Source organism: Esox lucius, chromosome 2, assembly GCF_011004845.1.
Source record: "Esox lucius isolate fEsoLuc1 chromosome 2, fEsoLuc1.pri, whole genome shotgun sequence".
Lineage (NCBI taxonomy): Eukaryota > Metazoa > Chordata > Actinopteri > Esociformes > Esocidae > Esox > Esox lucius.
The window spans coordinates 9,915,100-9,935,855 of record NC_047570.1 but is presented as its reverse complement, the minus strand read 5'-3'; the positions used below and the strand labels follow the sequence as shown (position 1 = coordinate 9,935,855).

Here is a 20,756-nt window from a genome sequence, read left to right as displayed (position 1 = left end):
TGTAGACTGAGGATGTTTCCTTATCGTTATGACAGATGGGAAAGTACATATTGGGTTCTGGCAGCTGTCAAGATTGCACAAAAACTTTCACAAGACACTGGCAGCACATGCTACAATGACACAAACATTACAATGTAGGCGTGACACGAGTAGGCATCTATTCACAACATGAACATTGAAAGATTTACACAGGTATCTCGTTACACAATAGAGCACCAATTATGAACCACGCCAGAACGAGGGACCGGGTCAGATAAGTGCATATGGGAGTTGTGATCAACACTGAAGCGTAAGGTTTTAAATGGATAATGTACAGTATAGGTATTTCATCTGCCAGGTTTATGTGATATGCATACGGCTTCATGTAGACAGCCCATAGTACACGTGACCAATGAGAAACAACATGTGAGCCATAATAACTTAAGTCAGCTGAAACCAGGTTCCTTGAAATATACACAAAATAAGTGTGCTGCAGTACACATATCCTTCAAGCTCGGTTGATGGCTTGAAATAAGGTGTTGACAATATCAGGATACAGAACACGCATATTTACACTGAGAACATCCTGCACATGACTAATTACACTGTTTTTCCAGTTATAGGACAATGCTGCTTTGGCAAATGAGCATCAATGTCTTTACCCACTTTCTTCAGAACAATGAATCCAGAAACATGGAAATCGTTCTCTTTCATTCAGCTAATCACTGTTAGTCAAGTACTCCAGGAAAAAAAAAAGACTGTGCCTCAGTTCCCTTGTGCATAATGGCCCAATATATACTGAACCACAGTGTCCTGTGGAGCTGTGACGCATTTATGCAGTTCCCCTCTGAATCGTGCAGCCAGAGGCTCATGGGAGAATGAGTCCTCTACTTTTACTGCTTTTTGCCGTTGCAGGACTTGCAGCACTGCTGTCCGTAGAACTTGTGGTTGCACACGCCATGTTGAGGTACCAGGTGACACCAGCTGAAGAAGTCGACACATGACTGCTCATCTGAAGGGCAAAAAAAATACCAGGAAAAGAATGAATACGTGTGAAGGAAAAAAAAAACATTTCTGCCAGAACTATTCAAATTGTTTTCACAAGTTTGTTGAACTAGTTCACCTTTGTGTGTCGTAGCAGGAACATGAGCAGGGGGAACTGGAGGAGCAGGAGGAGCGGGAGGAGCGGGATGAGGAGGAGGAGCAGGACAGAAATGTGTGTTGCAGGCCCGGGAGCTGATGGGTCTCTGGTGGGCCAGGCATCCAGTGGCAGGACGTCCCTGCCTCAGACACTGGATAGAACGGGACTGTACTCCTCCCCCACAGGACACGGAACACTGAGAGACAGAGGGAGAGAGACAGGCAGAGGGAGAGAGACAGGCAGAGGGAGAGAGACAGGCAGAGGGAGAGAGAGAGGAAGAGGGAGAGAGACAGGCAGAGGGGTGTTAAAGATGTTACATAGAATACATTAAGAATGCTGACACCATCTCCTTTACCAAACGATGTCTAGAGAGAGAAGAGAGGGCCTTGATGCAAACCCAGGCATCACAGGCTCCCTGATCAAGGGGAAAGTCAGATGTCAGACTGTAACAGGTTGCCTTGGATACATATTGTACATACATTAAAACCACCTTCTGTGAGCTTGGCAAGAGAGAGAGAGAGAAAGTCTGGGGAAAGAGAGTTGTTGCGCTACATCCAGATCCATGTCAGGCAGACGTCTGGTAGAACCAGCAGGGCAGACATACACACCTGCTGCCAAGGAGAAGAATACCAGCCCAGGACCACAGCACTGGTTGTCCTTCCCGGGACTACGGGTCGAGGCTCTGGGCACGGCCCCCTGCTGCATGTCTGCTGGAGCTCCACGGTGGGTTTCGGGAGGTTCCTGCACCTCCTCATCGGGAACTCAGTGTAGCCCCCGTGTAAATCCCTCTCCCCACAGCGCAGCTCTCTCCTTCTGACACCTGAGTCACAGGACGCAGAGCACTGCAGGGAAGGCCAGAGGTGGCGCCATTAGAGAAGGTGAGATCAGAGAGAACACGGGAGACAATGCCGAAAAGCCCACAGACCCTCTCCGAAAAGGAATCCAGCCCGTTCCTCGGGGGAGCGAACGAGACAAGGTCACCCTGCGTCGCCATAGCAACAGTGCTCGGTTTTCAAATGAACAGGCGCATACTTGCTATGCAGACCGGGGTGCTCGCTTTGTCCCGGGCGGGAGACAAGTGCCTGCGCGGTCAGTGTTCAGGTGTCGGCGGGGTGTGTTTGTACAAGCGCGTACCTCGCCCCAGGCCGTCGCGACCCACTGCATCCGGTCGTTCTTGGGGCAGCGGCGGAGGACGCAGGTCTCCTGGGCCTTAGGTCTGTGGTGCGCCTTGCACATACTGTCCGGGACGACCACGGCCTTGGACCCCGGGTCGGCGCTTCTGCAGAAGACGCCGCGTTTCCTCATCCCGCGCCCACACGACTTGGAACACTGAGGGTGGAGCAAAGAGAGGCGAGAGGTCGGTGGTCATAGTGGGAATGTCGCGCGCGCCCCGGCGTGTTACACCCGAAGCGCGCGACGGGCACGCTCAGTGAGTCGTGCGGTTAGTGCAGCGTAAAGAGCCCTCCGTCTGCAGTCAGTCTAAGCGCCCACATCATTTAACACAGCCCGAGAACTCTGAAGACACAGCCGGACGTCGGGTCGCATTAAGTCAGAGCTCAACATACATTTGAATATTTGCGTCATATAATTTGCACGGCATAGTGCACTTGGAAAAAGCATATAAGTATCAGTCAGTGCAGGGAAGAGAAACATAATTACAGGTAACTGCGCGGACAGACAGGCTTTCCCATAAACTGTGGCTGGAGATCATTGTCACAGCTGACAAGGACGGGGGAATGCTGTCAGTGTTCATTACTGCGTTGTAGCCTTGTGGACAAAGCCGGTAGGCAAGGTTGATAACACCGTCGGTTTTACCTAGGCAACACTAAAGTGAAGTCTTACAATAGTCTTACAATGTGTGATAAATTATGATAGTGGGATTTAAATAGCTCTCTGTAGTCTTTGTTCTGTTTTTTTTCCAGGACTCTAGGTATGCACTTGACTACGTGTCCAGCAGAGGGCAGAGAAGTGTTTTCCCCATTCATCAGGCCAGCTGAGACATTTGCTTACATGTTGCAGTGTTGGTTGACATGTCCTATTTATTATTTTATTTCTACTGCTGCTTTTTCTAGGTAAGTATGCTAAAAAGCAAATTCAGCAATGACCTAGGAGCAATTAGAATTAACGGAGTTGCTCATGGACAGAACACATTTTCTTTTCACTTTCATGCCTCGGGGGGAATAGAACAAGTTACTTTTTTACAGGCCCAACCTTCTCGACCGCTAGGCTCACATACACCCAGAACATAGGATCAAATTAAAACAGACTTCTGGAAGTGTGTTCTCTGCCTGTGACGTGGCGGTACTGGCGTGCCCAGAAGGGGCAGCCATGTGAAACGATGCACGGTGGGACCGACCTGGGACCAGGTCCCGGAGCTCCACTCGGGCGGGCACGCCTGGGTCTGGCAGGGCTGCACCTGGGCCGGAGCGATGACGGGGCACAGGGAGTGGGCCACCACCTCCTCCCGCTGGTACGTCACCTTACGCAAGCACTGTATGTGACGCGTCTGCTGCCCGCCGCCACAGGACCGACTGCAGGGGCCCCAGTCACCCGTCGTCCAGCTGAGGAAAGAAACCCGGACTTACTCGTCGGCCCAAAGCATCGAAATAACAAACACTCGAAAAGTGTGTGTGGGGTGGGGGGGGCAGATTATGAGGAACAGAACGGCGGTGTGAGTTTCGGAGTGACACATAAACCTGCATATAATCTCACAATGACTCTCCAAACAAACACTCGGCAAAAGAAATAGAAAAATGGCAACGCTCAGCAGAGTCTGCTGGGACACGCTCCGGTCGGCCATCAGATGATCCAGCTGTATACTTTCCACTGCTAACCTCTGTCATCAGTATGTCTACCACATGACACAGCTCCCCGATCACAGCGAGGAACCACAGATTTCCTCAATCTGTATCATTTATTTTGGGTCTAAACACACCCATCGCTGTCTCCCCGGGGCCTGCAGGAGAGACGGACAAGCGCAAGCGAGCGTGCGCACACAGGAAGATGCATAGGCGGGACATGGAGACACGTTGTACATGCCCATGGTACCGTGCAGGATTATTGGCACACTAGGTAAATATGAACAAAAAAGTCTGTGGGGATTTTTTTTTTTTTTATGACAGCTTGATGTTACACTCTAAAAGTCATAGAAATGGAACATTTGAGTATAAGATTTTCGAAGAAAAAATGGCCATCAAGAAATAAGTATTTTGGGACTCCATTAAGTGGTCATCCGTTACATTATGTTTCATGGGGGTATAGATGTGACACACAGGCACAAAGAATTGCAGAATTTGGTTACATGAGGGTCAACAAGTCTCTAAAACAACGATTAAAATGTACCTCTGGGTTGCCAGAAGAAAACCTCTGCTGTCACCAAATCACAAATGTAAGTGCCTGGATGTTGGTAAATGTAATAAGAAATTTTATTGGAACCATTAACTAATGAACTGATGAGGCTGAAATTGTGCTTTGTGGCAAAACATACCAGAGGTCGGCTTGGCGTAAGAAGAGCCATGGTCATGCACAAAATAACCCAATCCGCACTGCAAAATATGCTGGTTAATCTGCAATGTTGTGGTGCTGTTTTACTTCAAAAGGCCCTGAAAACCTTATTAGGGTACATGGCAACTCAGCCTCTATCAAGTACCAGGAGATTTTAGGCCAAACCCTGTCTGCCTCTGACTGGGTTGGATCTTCAAGCAGGACAACAATCCAAAGCAAACCTCCAAATCCACACAAAAATGGTTCACTAACCGTAGACTCAAGTTTTTCAATCTTGCCAAAGGGAATGTGCAAATGTACAGAATGCAGGGGTGCCACAATGTTTTTGAATAAAATAATGATTTCTTGACGATATTTTCCTTTTTAAATCTTCCAAATCTTACAATGTCACAGAATTAAATGAGTGTAAGATCAAGCTTACAAACAACAATGGAATTTTTTCACAGCCTTGTTTGTTCATATTTACCCAGACGGCCAATTATTCTGGAATACACACAGATATATATACATTCACATAACATTTGCATGCACCTCTGCAGTCAGTACATGATAATCTAAACATAAAAACCATATTGCCCACAACATATAGCACGGTGCTGATGCAAGGTTTCCCAGCATGCCTGCTAACCTTGTACATGGACATTCTCATGCTACCGGACGCCTAACTCTCACCGTCCGTTTGCCCCATAGCTCCCTTACACAGGCTCCCCTCCCAACTCTCCTCTCAGAGAAACAGACAGGATCCTACACTCGATGGCTCCATGAGTTGTGGCCTTCTGGTATCTCTAGATCATTCGCAGCCTTTGATGAAAGCAGCCCTGCTCTAAAATAGACTGTCTTGGCATTTGGGGCGAAGGCAGATTAGTGCAAATGACTGCTCTGACAACCACATGACCGGGGGCATGAGGGATGGACAGCTGACTCTGAGTTCTGAGGCTACGGTACCGCCCTGACACTCCCACTGCCCTTCTCTCAGACCTGCGGAGGGGAAAAAAAACAATTTTATTTTCCCTTTAAACCGAGCTCTTACAAATAAGGGAGAAGGCTAAACTGCAATTTTGAGGGGAGAAACACGACTGGTCTAGCAAAGCACCGGTTTAGATGTCTCCTGTGCTTTTTCATTGGCATTACACCAGTGGCATATAAATAACAATATGTCATTGAAAAGAGGTTGAATTAGAGCGCTTCACTGCAAACCAAGTTTTGGCTTAGCTGTAATTTGTATTTCTGGAATCCTGCAATAACTTGCATATTTCCAGCCATGCAATTTGACAGGAAAAATGTAGGAGATATTGAGCGGGGGGGGAAAGAAGGTGGCTTTACGTTTGTAATTTCACTATCATGGTATTGGTTGCACATCGCAGCTAAACACTGACATTTCTTTTGATGATTAATCGGATATATAAGTCACGACTAACAATCTATTCATAGCTGGAATACCTCAGCAAAAGAGCCTGTAGGACACAGCAACCAAATGCAACCTCTGGTTAGATCTTAAAGCAGCCCACAAAACAGCAGCGTCTCTGAGAATCTCCTCCACCTCCTCTCTGGCCTGCGTGCTGATGTCTCCTTGTTCCTCTCATGGTTTGGTGCCACAACTACCAAGTAAGAGCCAGCTAAGTGACTTCACAGATGCAGCCTGCCTAAAGGAATCTCCTCTGAGTACAACTAAATAAATAGTCAAAAAAAAAGAACAAGGAAACAAAAGTAACAGACAGAAGATAGGAGAGTATTTACAGAGATAGCAGGACCACCACATCTCTTTGAAGGCTTTAACATTATTCTTTCTGGTGACATTACGCACTACCAAATAGAGTTGGCTGCTACCCGGGCTTCACCTTGTTTGAACACATCCATGCTTGGTACCCCCCACAAGCCAGTGGCCCTTACAGGCAAGCCTGCAGCGTATTTTTGGTGCAATGGCTTGGGCCTAAGATCACCTTGGGCCTAAGATTGATGCTGGGGCTGACGATGTAGATGGAGAACGGGTTGGGGCTAAGTGCTGAATTCCTGACTGGCTAGACAGATCTGGCCCCGTGGGGATCCAGACTCTTACTCTACAATAAAACATGGACAGACCTGTCAGCGCTGCATATATTTGGTGGAAAGATAAGCAGCAGAGGCCCATATTACTCTGCTCCTTCTCTGTTCCTGATAGCAAGTCCATACAGTTTGAAAGTTTTCAATTTTTTTTTTGCAAAAGGCTTGTATTACTTTCCCTTGACTCCCATTCTTTTGGACGTCCCATAAATCCTGACACTTAATCAGCGGGAGAACCAGGTCCACTGTTTCAGGGGTCTGGTACCGATGAGCAGTACTCTGCTCTTGGATTTATGGTGATGATGTCATTCAACTGGACGGCACACTTCCTCTAAAGCTTACACGAGAGGGGTGGGGAGGGGTCAGGGGTGGTTGGGGTTAATTTCCGTGTAAACATTTCCCCTAAATAGCAGAGAGAGTCTGACCCGGATTACACAAACGAATGGTGGGAAACTTCCGGGATAACAGCAGCAGAATGTATAAGGTGTAACTGATAGCGGCCCGGCTTTTTAACCTTTGCGGAGGCAGACAGGCCTGGGCTCATGGTCTTCTCTAATGTGACGGAGCCGCTTGCGGAGATGTGACGTTGTAAAAATGTGACAGAGGCGCATTCCACAGAGAAAAGGGAAGGCAGCTAGTCCCCTGAGCGCGGGGGAGAGTGAGTGAGTGAGCGTTTGAAGTGCTCCAGCAATAGGCCTAAAACAAAACGCCCGGGAGATAAAGACTTGGATCAGAATGATGTATCAGCACACTACATAAGACGATCCAGTACATACAACTCAGACACCCACTCAACGACTCCCGCTAGGCTCTGGTGTTGTTTCAATTACCCACTGTTATTGAGCGATTTGTCAAGATCTGGATAGGGAAAGCCACAGCGGTTATTGTTTCTCTAAGAGAAAGAGTCACATGGTGCTGATGTCCCCGCTCGCCCACCACCACTCGCGTTATACACGGTCCGCGAAGGCAGGCGGAAAACAACAAGGAGAGGATGACAGACGGGCGGTGGGAGAGGGATGCTTGTCATCGCTCTGTCAGGGTGTCAGCCTGTAAGAGTCTCTCTGCCGGCTGGTTCATGGCTGTTCCTTTAAGGCAGGAGCCGTGTAAATCAAAGCCTGTCCCACGGGAGCTGAATGGATAGTCACAGGAGGAAAGCTCCAAGTGAAGACCATTTAATCCCAACTTTTACCCGTGGAGTCGAGAATGGCTTCCAGTGAGTGAACAAAATGGTGGGTGTCTGAAAAAAACTCTGAATGTCTGAAAGGATCCCTGGTGCCCAGTAAATGTCTGGAAATTACTTTTACTAGTCGGTTCTGGTTGTAGAAAAATAGGAACTGACCCTGGCAGTTGTTAATAATGAGCTAATAATTGAATCTGTGATCTGTCTGGATATTTATAGCATCTTCAATCTTTCTCTGCAGTGAAGACCGGTGATTTAGGGGGAATTAGAGGCTGTGGTGTTCTTCTCTGTACTGAACCTTATCAGTGGAGTGGGATTCAGACGGCCAGGCTGAGGGAAACTAAGCATTGACCGGGGTTGGGGCGGCTCTCTCCTGTGGCCTGGCCCAGGAGCTGTGGCTTTGAGTGGGGGCCAGCGCTGGGAATACCAGGCTGGTCTGCCCCTGTCTGGAGGGTATGTTAATCCTGTTTGGTTTGGGAGCTGGAGCTTTGGGCAGGGAGCATACAGGGCTCTCCAGCAAGACACGACAGAGAGAGAAGGCTGAGTGGTCCCTGCCCACAGCAAAGAGACCACACCAGCATCCCAGACCAAGACACAGCAGTTCTCCACTGGAACTACAGCACCGAGTGTAGGCTGAGGTTCTGGTGTGTGTGTGTGTGTGTGTGTGTCTGAAGGGGAGAGAGAGAGAAATGGAGGCAGATGGGCAAAACTAAATATATAAACTATATATAAAACTATATATATACACTCACCTAAAGGATTATTAGGAACACAATACTGTGTTTGACCCCCTTTCGCCTTCAGAACTGCCTTAATTCTACGTGGCATTGATTCAACAAGGTGCTGAAAGTGTTGTGCGTGTTGTGGCTTCACAAATGCTTTGCTGCATACCTCGGTTGTAACGAGTGGTTATTTCAGTCAAAGTTGCTCTTCTATCAGCTTGAATCAGTCGGCCCATTCTCCTCTGACCTCTAGCATCAACAAGGCATTTTTCGCCCACAGGACTGCCACATACTGGATGTTTTTCCCTTTTCACACCATTCTTTGTAAACCCTAGAAATGGTTGTGCGTGAAAATCCCAGTAACTGAGCAGATTGTGAAATACTCAGACCGGCACGCTCAAAATTGCTTAAATCACCTTTCTTTCCCATTCTGACATTCAGTTTGGAGTGCAGGAGATTGTCTTGACCAGGACCACACCCCTAAATGCATTGAAGGAACTGCCATGTGATCGGTTGATTAGATAATTGCATTAATGAGAAATTGAACAGGTGTTCCTAATAATCCTTTAGGTGAGTGTATATATATATATATATGTATATATGTATATATGTATATGAAGAGAGAGAGGGAGACAAAGAAACAGAAAGAGTTACTTACTAGGCTGGACAGGGCTGTGTGTTGCACAGGTGAGAGCCTAGGACTGGTCTGGTCTGAGGGTTGCACTGAGTTGAGTTGACTTGGGTCCGCTGATCTTGTAAACAGATGGCTTTTGTCGAAATACGACCTGAACGAGAGGAAGGGAGAGGGAGAGAAAGAGAGTGCGGCCGACATAATTCTCCATCAGTTTTCCATGTCTTTTACAACCACTGAAAGGTCGCACAAAGCCCACTCTTCTCCTGTCTGAGCAACATGGGAGGCCATGACGACTGAAGTAAAGTATGAATGAAACAGTGACAGAGTGCAGATAGAGATCTCTGCTCTAAGCTTGTCTAGTGCTCTCTGTCTGCTGTGTCTGCTGTGGACCCACCCCACTGAGGGAGAGTGAATAGAGTAAGGGGGCCACTGATCCAGGCTCACATATAAAACACACACACATTCGCTGACATACATTGATGAGTGAATAGGATAGAGGACTCAGGGAGGTCTGTAAAGGACCAAGGGAGACTGTGCAACCTTTTCACTGTCGCTTACAAAGATGCTTTTGATAAGCCGGGAACGCACTTCCTGCCCCCCCCCCCCCCCCCCCCGGTGCCACGCGCATGTGCACAAACACACACACAAACACACACAGCCTTCAACCAGCCTTTACTCACCTCCAGCACAGGGGGCAGAGCAGTCGGAGCGAACCACACCCCACGTATAGTTGGGTTTCCTCTCGCTGCGGGGCAAGGTGTACTCCCACACCACACCTGGGTTCCTCCCCTGCAGGAGAATCTGGAAAAGTTAGGAACATACACTGCAGTGAGGTTTGGGATCCATCCCAGGACATCCACTAGTTTGCATTCATTCTCTCCTCTCCCGAAATAAAGACCACGAAGAATAAGAGTGAGGAAACAAAAACAAGTAATGTGGCAGGAAACCATGGTGCACAAGGATTCACAAACTGGCAGGCGTAAATTACTTTGTGGGTGTGTGTCTGTGTGTGTGGCCCTTGTAAGGGTCCAACAGACAAAGCTCTGTGATTGAACTGAAAAGGAAACACAAGTGACCGCTTGGCAGACCTGTACGTCGGGTCACGGAGCACAGGCTGGGGTTGCTTCTAATGGACTGGAAGGCTTTCTCTGAAAATGAAGGCCTGCTTTGTCCCCCTTAGACTTGGCCACATCTTGCCACTATTTGGGGCTCAGTAATCAAACTGCCGAACCGAGGGATGTGTTGACAATGCTAAGCAGCGGTGACACCAAATGCATATATGTATATATATATATAGGGCTGAATGTCAATGCACAGGACAAGTAATTATTGTGCCTCAAACTCTAACAGATAGCAAATGTTGTGTATGTCGGTAAGAGATATACACACATACACACACGTTAGAAATAATACGGATTTACCCTCTGACCAACAGTCTCATCAGAGATTATCCCAATTTTAGTCAAACCACATTTGAGGCAAGGGGTTTACACATGGAGAAGACATCTGCTGTATCAGATTAAAGGGTTATAGTCTGAATGCAAGGTCCTCATGTTCACAGTGCAGGGAGAAGATAGGCAGGTATTTCACTGTGCTGTACATCTGTCCCGTGGGCACAGTCAGCAATAGGATCTTTATGTGCAACTAGATAGATGTTTTGAAATGTTCTCCAAAGCTCAGTGAAGCAGAACAGGAGTGCATGAACCTGCTCTGTACCAGGTTGTACTGGCTCCAAATTCACTCTCCCATGAGTCCACACCAGGTAACAAAAACCAAGAGCCTCAGCGGTAGGGATGGTGAAAGACAAATTGGATTTAAAGCAGGTGCCATCAGAGGAGAGTTTGCAGAGTTTTTTTAAGGGGGAAATTCTGTTAACTAAGACACATTGTAAACCTATAAGCTAGCCCTTAGAGCTCCTAGACCTAAATCTATATCCCTGGAACTGTGCCATTGAATCTGCACGCTAACCTGTCTGGGACCAGACCTTATTTACAGCTGGTGCTTCACACCAAACACACCTTCCAAAAAAGGACCCCAGAGAAACCCTTTCTCTGGAAGCCAGTAAGACACCTGACATGAGACAGTAAGAGGCAACAGATGACAGAGACAACACACAAAGTCAGATACAACACAACACACTCAGAGACAACATGAGACTGTCAGGGACACCACGTGATAGTCCGACACAACACAATGCAGTCAGACACAACACAATGCAGTCAGACAACACGATGCAACCAGACACAACACATTGCTGTCAGACACAACACGTTGCAGTCAGACACAACACGTTGCAGTCAGACACAACACGTTGCAGTCAGACACAACACGTTGCAGTCAGACACAACACATTGCTGTCAGACACAACACGTTGCTGTCAGACACAACACGTTGCAGTCAGACACAACACGTTGCAGTCAGACACAACACGTTGCTGTCAGACACAACACGATGCAGTCAGACACAACACGATGCAATCAGACACAACACATTGCTGTCAGACACAACACATTGCTGTCAGACACAACACGATGCAGTCAGACACAACACGATGCAGTCAGTCACAACACAATGCTGTCAGACACAACACGATGCAGTCAGACACAACACGATGCAGTCAGACACAACACAATGCTGTCAGACACAACACGATGCAATCAGACAACTCGAGACAATCAAAATAACACCAGACAAAACATGACCAAAAAAAATACAAATATTGTTTCCATGATATTCATTTGTATACACTGTAGAAAATGTGGGGGGTTAGCAAATTGTATTGTTTCAAATGTTGTTCCCACTGAGGTCAGATAGTACATAGTAGGCAAAACAAATAATATACAGCATAGTAACCAAATGGTTAATTAATCATACAGTTTATTTTAGTTGCTTTTTTATTATTCACACAGGTTTGTGGCAATATATTACGTTCATATAGATTAGATACATAACTTTTGATAAGATTTTCTTTATTGGTAAAATACCTTTCACTGTCACTATACTCATTGTTCCTAATTGATTATTACTCAATCATTTGGTGAATATACTGTGTATTTTACAAGGTTTTGCCTACTATGAGCAGATTAAAAAGTAGAGAATCACCACCCTAAGGTCATAGATTTGTATCTGACCTCATTGGGATTCAAACCCAGAAACCTGGTGCCCACTGCATTGCCTATGGGCTCTACAATACTGTCAAATACAAGACATTGCCATCTACAGTAGTATCACAACTGGGATCTACACAACCATGTGAACACTGGCAATGTCTTTCAAAACTGAGCAGGACAGACAGCAAGGCAGAGGAGTATATCAGTTCAGGGTCAAAACTGCTGTGAACTGACAACATCTTTGTTGATAAAGCAGGCTTCTACCTGGGCAAATCAAAAAGTGTTGGTGCAATATCATCAGGTTTGGATTTCCCGTGACAAAATAGTTTTCCTGCTGTGCTTGAAAAATTAAGATATTCATTGTGATGTGGACAAGATATAATGGCCAAATGCTGAAAACAGAATTGACGCAAATAAATGTAGTGTGTTCTAAACATTGACTTCAAATTTCTTACAATTGATTAGACAAAAAACCCCAGTGGCAAAAAAAGTTGGTGTTTTTGCATCAATGATTATTGAAGATCATTGATCACACTTTTGAATATGGAATAGAAATTATTTTCAGTCTGTTATGATAGATAGTGTTCAGTAACAGTTCTGCCTAATGTGAAATCACTGATATAAACTGCAAGATTACCTTTAGCACTTCAACTCATTTTGAAACATGTGTCTTACATTGTTTGGTCTTGGACTAACTGATTGTTACAACGACTAAGTTGAGAGAACTGCATGAAGTTACATTTTTATGACTTAACCAATGTACTCTTCACATTTAACCAAACTCCTGGTTGAATCTCTTTACATTTAACCAAACACTTGGTTGAATCTCTTCACATTTAACCAAACACTTGTTTGAATCTCTTAAAATTTAACCAAACACTTGGTTGAATCTCTTCACATTTAACCAAACACTTGGTTGAATCTCTTCACCTTTAACCAAACACTTGGTTGAATCTCTTCACATTTAACCAAACACTTGGTTGAATCTCTTCAAATTTAACCAAACACTTGGTTGAATCTCTTCAAATTTAACCAAACACTTGGTTGAATCAATGATATTGTAGTGAAAGATGTATACAGTATTTTCTCAGTCACTTTTGTACATTTCTCAGATCACAATTGAAAATCTCAAAACTACTTGTTCAACCTCCATTTCATCAAGTCACTTGTGCACATCATAAAGCAATTTCTCATTCTTATGAACAAATTGTCAATGCTTTGGTACATTCATGCCACTGATTATGTACAATTGTCTGCTTTTCCCTACATTATCAATTGCTTATGTCATGAAGATCCTACTGGTTCTCTGTTCAATAGTCTTACCCCCAAAACATCTAGGCATTAGTTCATTGCATAAGTCATTAAATGCTAAATGGTTTAACCCGTTGTCATAATCTATGAAACATATTTTCTGTACATTTCTATTAGACTTTTTTTTTGTGTGTCCTAAATTGATTAATTGCTCAGAGATAAATCTTGACTTTCACTAATGAAAGGGAATGTGTGAAGCGTGATCAACCAGTCCTCTAAAATAGCTCAGAGGTGCATCTCATGAACAATCAATTGGCAAGCATATATAGACATAGTGTTAGAGTTTATGACAATGGAAGAACAACAAGGAAACAAACAGGGTCAACAGACGGGAAGAAGAAGAGGAATAAGGATGCATGGTGGAAGGGCAGGGAGGCAAAACTGAGGAAGAGGCAGAAGGGGCCGAGGACACAGGCACAGTTCCCATGACATAAGGCCACTATTGTGGACCATGTTCTCAGTAATGGCCTTACAATGGCTGAGGCCGGTCGAAAGGGTGCAACCGAATGTTGGGAGAACAACCATGTCCTCAATCATTCAAATGTATGTAATCCAACAATGCATACTGTACTGTAATACTGCATACTTACTGTAATATTTAATATTACAGTAGTCCACTTGCATTTTACATTATACAGTAAATATACTTTATAAAGATACATACACTAACACACCCACATACAGTATATACAGAGCTCCAGAAAAAAATTAAGAGACCACTGAACCTTTTTCTTTCAAAAATTTTGAAAAGGAAAGTTCTGAGGGAGGAACATAATCGTTCAATTTTCAGTGGTGTCTTAATTTTAACCCTTCAGTTCCAATAACCAGGTTATTGTGAGTTTTTAATTTAAAATGTTTCCCCCTCAAAGATTTCAGTTTGTTTTTCAATTGAATTGTTCGCATTATAGGTCACATTAAAGGTGGAAAGACTTCTGACATGATTTATTTTTGTCTCATTCTTTTACATCACAAGAACCTGGCATTTTAACAGGGGTGTGTAGACTTTTTATATCCACTGTACCTGGATGAGGGTGCCTTGAACCTAGCCAAAAGCAGAAGACGTGGGCGAAATGTCATCGGTCACAGAGCTACTGAAGATGTGCCAGGCCAACAGGGAGGGAATATCTGTATGTGCTGCTTTTTTATAGCATGGTGTGCAAACACCTATTCCCCTTATGGGGCCATACAACACAGCATCTCTTCACCTTCTCAGAGATCCTCTACAGGGATTTCATCCCTTATGATGGGAGGGTTCCGTATCGAGATTTATGTGGTAATTTTGGACAATGTGAGTTTCCATCAGGCAGTGGTTTGTGACCCAATAACAGGATGCTGATGGAATTCCTCCCACCCTATTCCCCATTCCTTAACCCAGCTGAAGAGTTCTACTCAGCATGGAGGTGGAAGGTCTACCATTGCCAGCCACATACTCAGATGACCCTGCTGGCTGCCATGGATGCAGCATGTGAGGACATCACAGCAGACTCCTGCAGATGCTGGATAAGACTTTCCAAGAGATTCTTTCCACGCTGCATTGCAAGGGAGAATATCTGCTGTGATGTGGTTGAGAATCTGTGGCCGAACAGACCGGGACGTCGGGAGGTGTAGAAAGACGGCACTGTAATTCCCCGTACAGCAATGCATGTAGAGTTCCACCTAACTTTCTAATTTTGTATTTTTTTTCCTTTGTGCTGTAAAACAGTATTGTCTTTTTCATTTCTGTATCACAATGACACTGTACTGTAATTTGTTGACAGACCAACATTAAAATTGTAAATGTGAATCCTGTCGAATCTCTTGCAATCAATATCCCCACATACAGTAATGGGTAACTTTGTACTGTTGAAATTGATATATGCCATACACAGAGTGCTTTTGCATTTTCAATCACTGTCAACCAAACTGTCGCCATAGCTTACATCAGAAAATACTTACACAGTACACTGTTATATTGACAACATGGCTAAGCAATTTGACTATCTTGTTTGGGAACAATGACACAAGGACTTGTTATCCTGGTGGCACTGATATGTTCATTGACATAAATATTTACTTTTGAGAGATGAACTAAGGATTTTGAGCAAATTACAGGCTTTTGCAGGTAATCCATTTTGTGATGCTGTTTGTACGAATTGTTTCGAGAAATGCATTTACTGCTTTGCAGATGTTAAGTATGATTAGAAAAATGTACCAAAGTGACTGAGGAAAAACTTTTAAATCCATATGAAAGCAAAATCTGTTGTTTTGAATGCAAGCTTTAATGGGTTACAACTGGGATCAGTTTGGAGATTTGTACCAAGAGGTATGAAAAACCACAACTATTTATAGGCCCAAAGCAACAAAAAACTATAAAATAAGAATATAGATTAGTCATAGAAAAGATAATCCTATCAAAAGTTAGGCTTTAGTACTTTATAAATAATGTATTTCTATGAGAAACATGTTTTTGCAGATGAAACTTTGATCTTGAGTGTGGTATCAATCCAGTGGTTCCCAACTATGGTCCTCAAGTACCCCCAACAGTACACATATTCATTGTAGCCCCAGCCAAGCACAGCTGATTCAACTTGTCAACTAATTATCAGGCTCTCACTGAGTTGAATTGGGTGTGCTTGTCCAGGGCTACAACAAAAATATGTACTGTTGGGGGTACTCGAGGACCGGAATTGGGAACCACTGTAATCAATCAATGTTAAATGTGCTTAGATTTATGGAGAAACAGTGCTATTTTGATGATCTGTTGAGTATTTTTTGTGAAAAATTAAGCAATTAAACAAATTGAAATAATGTGTCCCTAATTTCTATGTTATTTTTATGTTTCAAAAATAGTGCTGAAAATGAACTTACAAAGACCTCTTCAGTAGAGAATTTCTTATCAAGGGAGTGATCTTTTAATAAAACAAAGAAAATTCAAACCACACTTTTTTAGTACAGTATGTCACAGAGTATATTTAAGAATCCATTCCTAATATTGTGTGCCTAACTACAAAGTGTCGCTGTTACTCTATTTAAATGAAGGGAAATACCATTGTGAGGAAAATTTTGAATCATATAACTTCAGCAAATACTTTTTCAAGGATTGATGACCTCTGAGGAAAAGGAAATTAGTAACAAAATTCCATGCCCAAATGCCACCACAATCCAAGCTAAACCCTTGTGATATCCACAGTGGTTTCAAGCAGTCTAAAACCAACAATCTGACAATACCTCAACTCGCCCATTCTCACATAATTAGAGTAAAAAATTATCTTCCAGGGTATAGTATTTATACTACTCTAGCTCTCTTTAGGGCTTAATGGAAAACGATGAACTGCCGTGCGGCAGCCATATAGTTGCACCTCCATGGCATTACCTGTCGCCCAGGTCTACGTATCCCTGGAGCGGCTTTGGACTGGCGTGACCGCCCACCAAACACTTTGCAGCAAATGTGTCAATAGAGAGAATGATTCCCGATTCGGTTTCAAATGAGGCCCATAGAGCACACCATATGTTATGACTCGTTTCACCCAGCTTTTCTCCTCAGTCTGGTTGGGCTACAGACATGAATGCTGTGTCAGAGTTTACCCTTGCTACACTTCAACATTTGTTTTTCCTCTGTAGTTTCTAGCTGAGTCAGGAGCTCCAGAGCGATCTATGAATATCCTTCTAGTTTTCCACAACAGGGTGAAAGACCCGCAAGGCTCAAAGGGACGAAGTTCCCTTCCCTGCTGTTGCCTGTTCATAAAAAGCAACAGCAGGGCAATATGTGTATAAGGATGCTTTTAAGTCTGTTTCTGTGCCGTGGCTTAAAGCTCTAGAGAGCTACACAGTTCAATTGCAGAATTCTCTTAATCTTTTAATCTGGATCCCTCTCCTTTTTGTAATCACGGAAAATACTTAGAGAGATTAATGCAGACTAATGCAGACTAGTAGCCCGCTCCTGCTAACGCTAGCTAGCCAATGGCCACATGACTCTCAGGCTATGTGGTACGGCATAACACCCAGTTTGAATCCTGAGGCAAAAAATGTACAACATCTATTGTTCTAACCTTGAGCAAGGTACTTAACCCTAATGAGTCCTATACGTAACTCTGGATAAGAGTGTCTGCTAGAGTGAAAATTGTGGCAAAAATCACGTCAGTGTTAGCACACGTTTCATGCTCAGAATGGAGTGGCAAACATTTTAATGTCTATCAAGCAAGGCTAGAAATGTGTGAGGTGATTTAAGGCAACAAAACCATACGTCTATATTTCTATGCTACATGTTTAAATCCCCCTTTCCACAAAATGACAAAAGGGCATTCCAGAGATTCTGCGATGGCATTTCTAGTTAATTAATAGGCTATCATCCATATTTAAACTTCAGCTCTCAGTTCACATGTATCCCCAGGGTGTTTTACAAACTAGCTTTCACATGACTTTTACCATGCCTTTGGTTGATAACCAACCAAACTTTCAAAACTTGCTTGGCTTTACATGTCTTTTTAAGAAGAGTTCAGAGACCATGTGAAACAAGCATGTCGCTGTTTACATTGCTATCCATTGGAATATATCCTCTACCACTCAACACCCTAACTTAAATACACAACTTAAGCATGAGCAACCTTGAGAGTCACTTATTCTCTAAGGAAAATCAATAACAGTTGTTTTCATTAAACTGTCAAAAGGCTTAATTTCTATTCTTTTCTACCATCAGTTGCAGCAATGTGACGACAAGTAATGGCTTGCTTTTACCTCTAAGCTTTGGCCTCTGTTCTGACAAACGAAGGAAACAGTGTTGAGAGTGTTTAAACTGTGCTGTGTCTGTATCCAGCCAGCTGCCGAGGCCTAAGCAGCACGTTTTGACAGGAACCAACCATATCATGGGATCACATACTAGGACCTGAGAAACATGAGCTGAGGTGTGCTGCATATTTTGACCTGGACTGTGAACGCGATTGCATTTAACTTAATAGACCAATTTTCCTCCCTTCATCCGCACCCCTCTCGCCAACCCCGTCTGTCACCGCTTTAAGACGCCCGACACCTCTCCCTGCCACTCGACCGGCGCTAAAGTTTCGGATAAATCTTTGCGGAATGTGCAGCATTTCTTTTCCCTGTTGCATGAAGTGCACAAATCTGGAAGTTCAAAGCACACAGCGAGCTGTTTGAACCCCCAACCTCTTCATTATAGAGATGAAAGCCCCCGACGGCATCAGAATCAGGACACAATTAATCCCGAACAGTAGCATGACTCCCCTGTATACCACTCATTGTTGGGAGTTTCAGTTTTTTTTTCTGCCCACCCTGCCTTGCGGGACTTGTTTTCACCCGAGTGTCCGAGCTCTGCGCCAAGGCCCTGTCACTGCTAATTCGCTAACAGACGTCAGGGCAGACGGGGAGAGAGGGGGCAGCTTACTTCAAAGACCAGGGTCTCATTAGTGGGTCCAGCCGCGTATAGGCTCTCTGGGCGGTTGAAAGAGCGCTGATAGTCAAATACCGTCCCGCCAAACTGGAACTTTCCGGGCCAGTCCACTGTCCAGTCCCCTGTCAGATAGTACTTCCGCTTCAGAGACCGCACGGCCAGGTAGCTGGTGGAGATCTCCATCTCCTGAACACGGATGCTCCGTGCTCCAGGCGGGATGGTGACCATGGGGTAGTACTCTGGACACGAGAGGAGATGTAAATGAAGCTTCTGAGAGTCAGGAAGACGAATGCATTTGCAAACATACCGGTCATTTTCAGTGAAGGAACAAACATGCAAAAGACAGCCCTGGATACATTCCAATCTGTTAGGATTCTTGTAAGGACCGAAAAACATCCTCCAACTAGAAGGCTCCCTGGTTATAATCAAAATACAGTGTTTTAAATCATCTCTGTGTAATCGTTGTGTTTTTACGACATGACAGTGGGCTGTCATTGAACAGGATCTCAGGCACCAAAAGTCATAGAACATTTAGGATTTTTGTGGAAAAGACTTAGGCTTAGTAGTTCTCTGGAGGAAGGGACGGCCTCCCCCACGGTGGTGTCTACTAGAGAATTCACTCTGTCACGTTCAGATAACTCAGCTCCAATAAGACTCTCCCTCTCGCCCGCTGAATGAAAGGGACCAGTCAGTCATCGTGATTGACGTACCGTTAGCTCTGTGCTGGAGGACGTACTGGCCTTTGAAGAACTTGCAGGTGGAGTTGTCCCCTTTACAAACTCCGCAGGCATCCAGAGTCGCCTTAGAACCCAACTGCTGGTCACAACCAACTGGCTGTAGGAATAATGGAAAGAGAGACCTCAGAGGTAAAACAGACCATATTCCTTGTGACATATCACACACACTCTGACATAGTTCACGTGTTTACTGTGACTCGCGTCGCTCAGATCTGCACAATACCTCACAGGCTCCTTCGATGCACACGTCCCGTCTGTGGTCGGAGCAGGACGTCCCATCCTTGACTTTGCTGGACATGGCAAAGAAGAAGTCAAAGTCCTCAGCGATGCAGTACAGCTTGCATATATCCTCATCTACGGGGACACAACGCGTGTTATAAACACGTCGAGGTGCTCACCACATTTAGTGAAGCAGCATACAGTGACAGCTAATTGACAGTGTGTGAACTCTGGGGTTTAGAAGAGTGAAATAGTTCAGGCCAGCAGAATCGACGGTAAGATCTGAAAGGCTGTTTAAAAAGGCTCCCATAAAACATGGAATGCAGAGCAGACACCTTCTCAACATATCTCACACAGAGTTCAAGACATGGGCAGATCAGAGCCAGACTCTAACTTTTCAACAAAGTCATAAAAAGGTCAAACACGGGTGCTTATATTTCTCCTGGGCCACACAAAAACACACACTTACAAGGAATATGATTGTAGAGAAAGTGTTTTGGTGTGAAGTGGAAATGTTATTGTTTTGTTTTCCTTGCATATCCCACTTCCCCTGAGACACCATCGGAGAATCTGGTTACAGCCAGGGGGTCAGCTGTTATTGACCACGAACCTGGAGCAATTAGGGTTAAGTGACTTTGCTCAAGGGCAGAGGGGGCAGATCATTTTGACGGCTCGGGCATTCGATCCGGCGACCTTTGGCTAAGTGGTCCGACACGCTAACTGCAAGGCCAGCCTGCCGCCCTGCAGACACTATATAATTACAGGGCTGCTGCCATGCAATGTGAATGAAGGCAGC

At 44.7% G+C, this 20,756-nt stretch overlaps 1 protein-coding gene across 2 annotated transcripts in view; it reads right to left on the bottom strand.

Moving 5' to 3' along the window:
- Window positions 1-725: 725 nt before the first annotated feature.
- The window catches only part of adamts18 (ADAM metallopeptidase with thrombospondin type 1 motif, 18), a 53,704-nt gene continuing 33,673 nt past the window's right edge, over window positions 726-20,756 (bottom strand). For both annotated transcript variants that reach the window (XM_013138844.4, XM_013138845.3), the window contains 10 exons: window positions 19,965-20,095; window positions 19,715-19,838; window positions 18,999-19,243; window positions 9,881-10,001; window positions 9,225-9,351; window positions 3,477-3,681; window positions 2,255-2,449; window positions 1,729-1,962; window positions 1,103-1,316; window positions 726-991 (listed from right to left, as the gene is read on the bottom strand). In XM_013138844.4, the coding sequence (XP_012994298.2) occupies window positions 873-991; window positions 1,103-1,316; window positions 1,729-1,962; window positions 2,255-2,449; window positions 3,477-3,681; window positions 9,225-9,351; window positions 9,881-10,001; window positions 18,999-19,243; window positions 19,715-19,838; window positions 19,965-20,095 (1,715 nt within the window). In that variant the 3' untranslated portion in view covers window positions 726-872. The remainder of the gene's footprint in view (window positions 992-1,102; window positions 1,317-1,728; window positions 1,963-2,254; window positions 2,450-3,476; window positions 3,682-9,224; window positions 9,352-9,880; window positions 10,002-18,998; window positions 19,244-19,714; window positions 19,839-19,964; window positions 20,096-20,756) is intronic.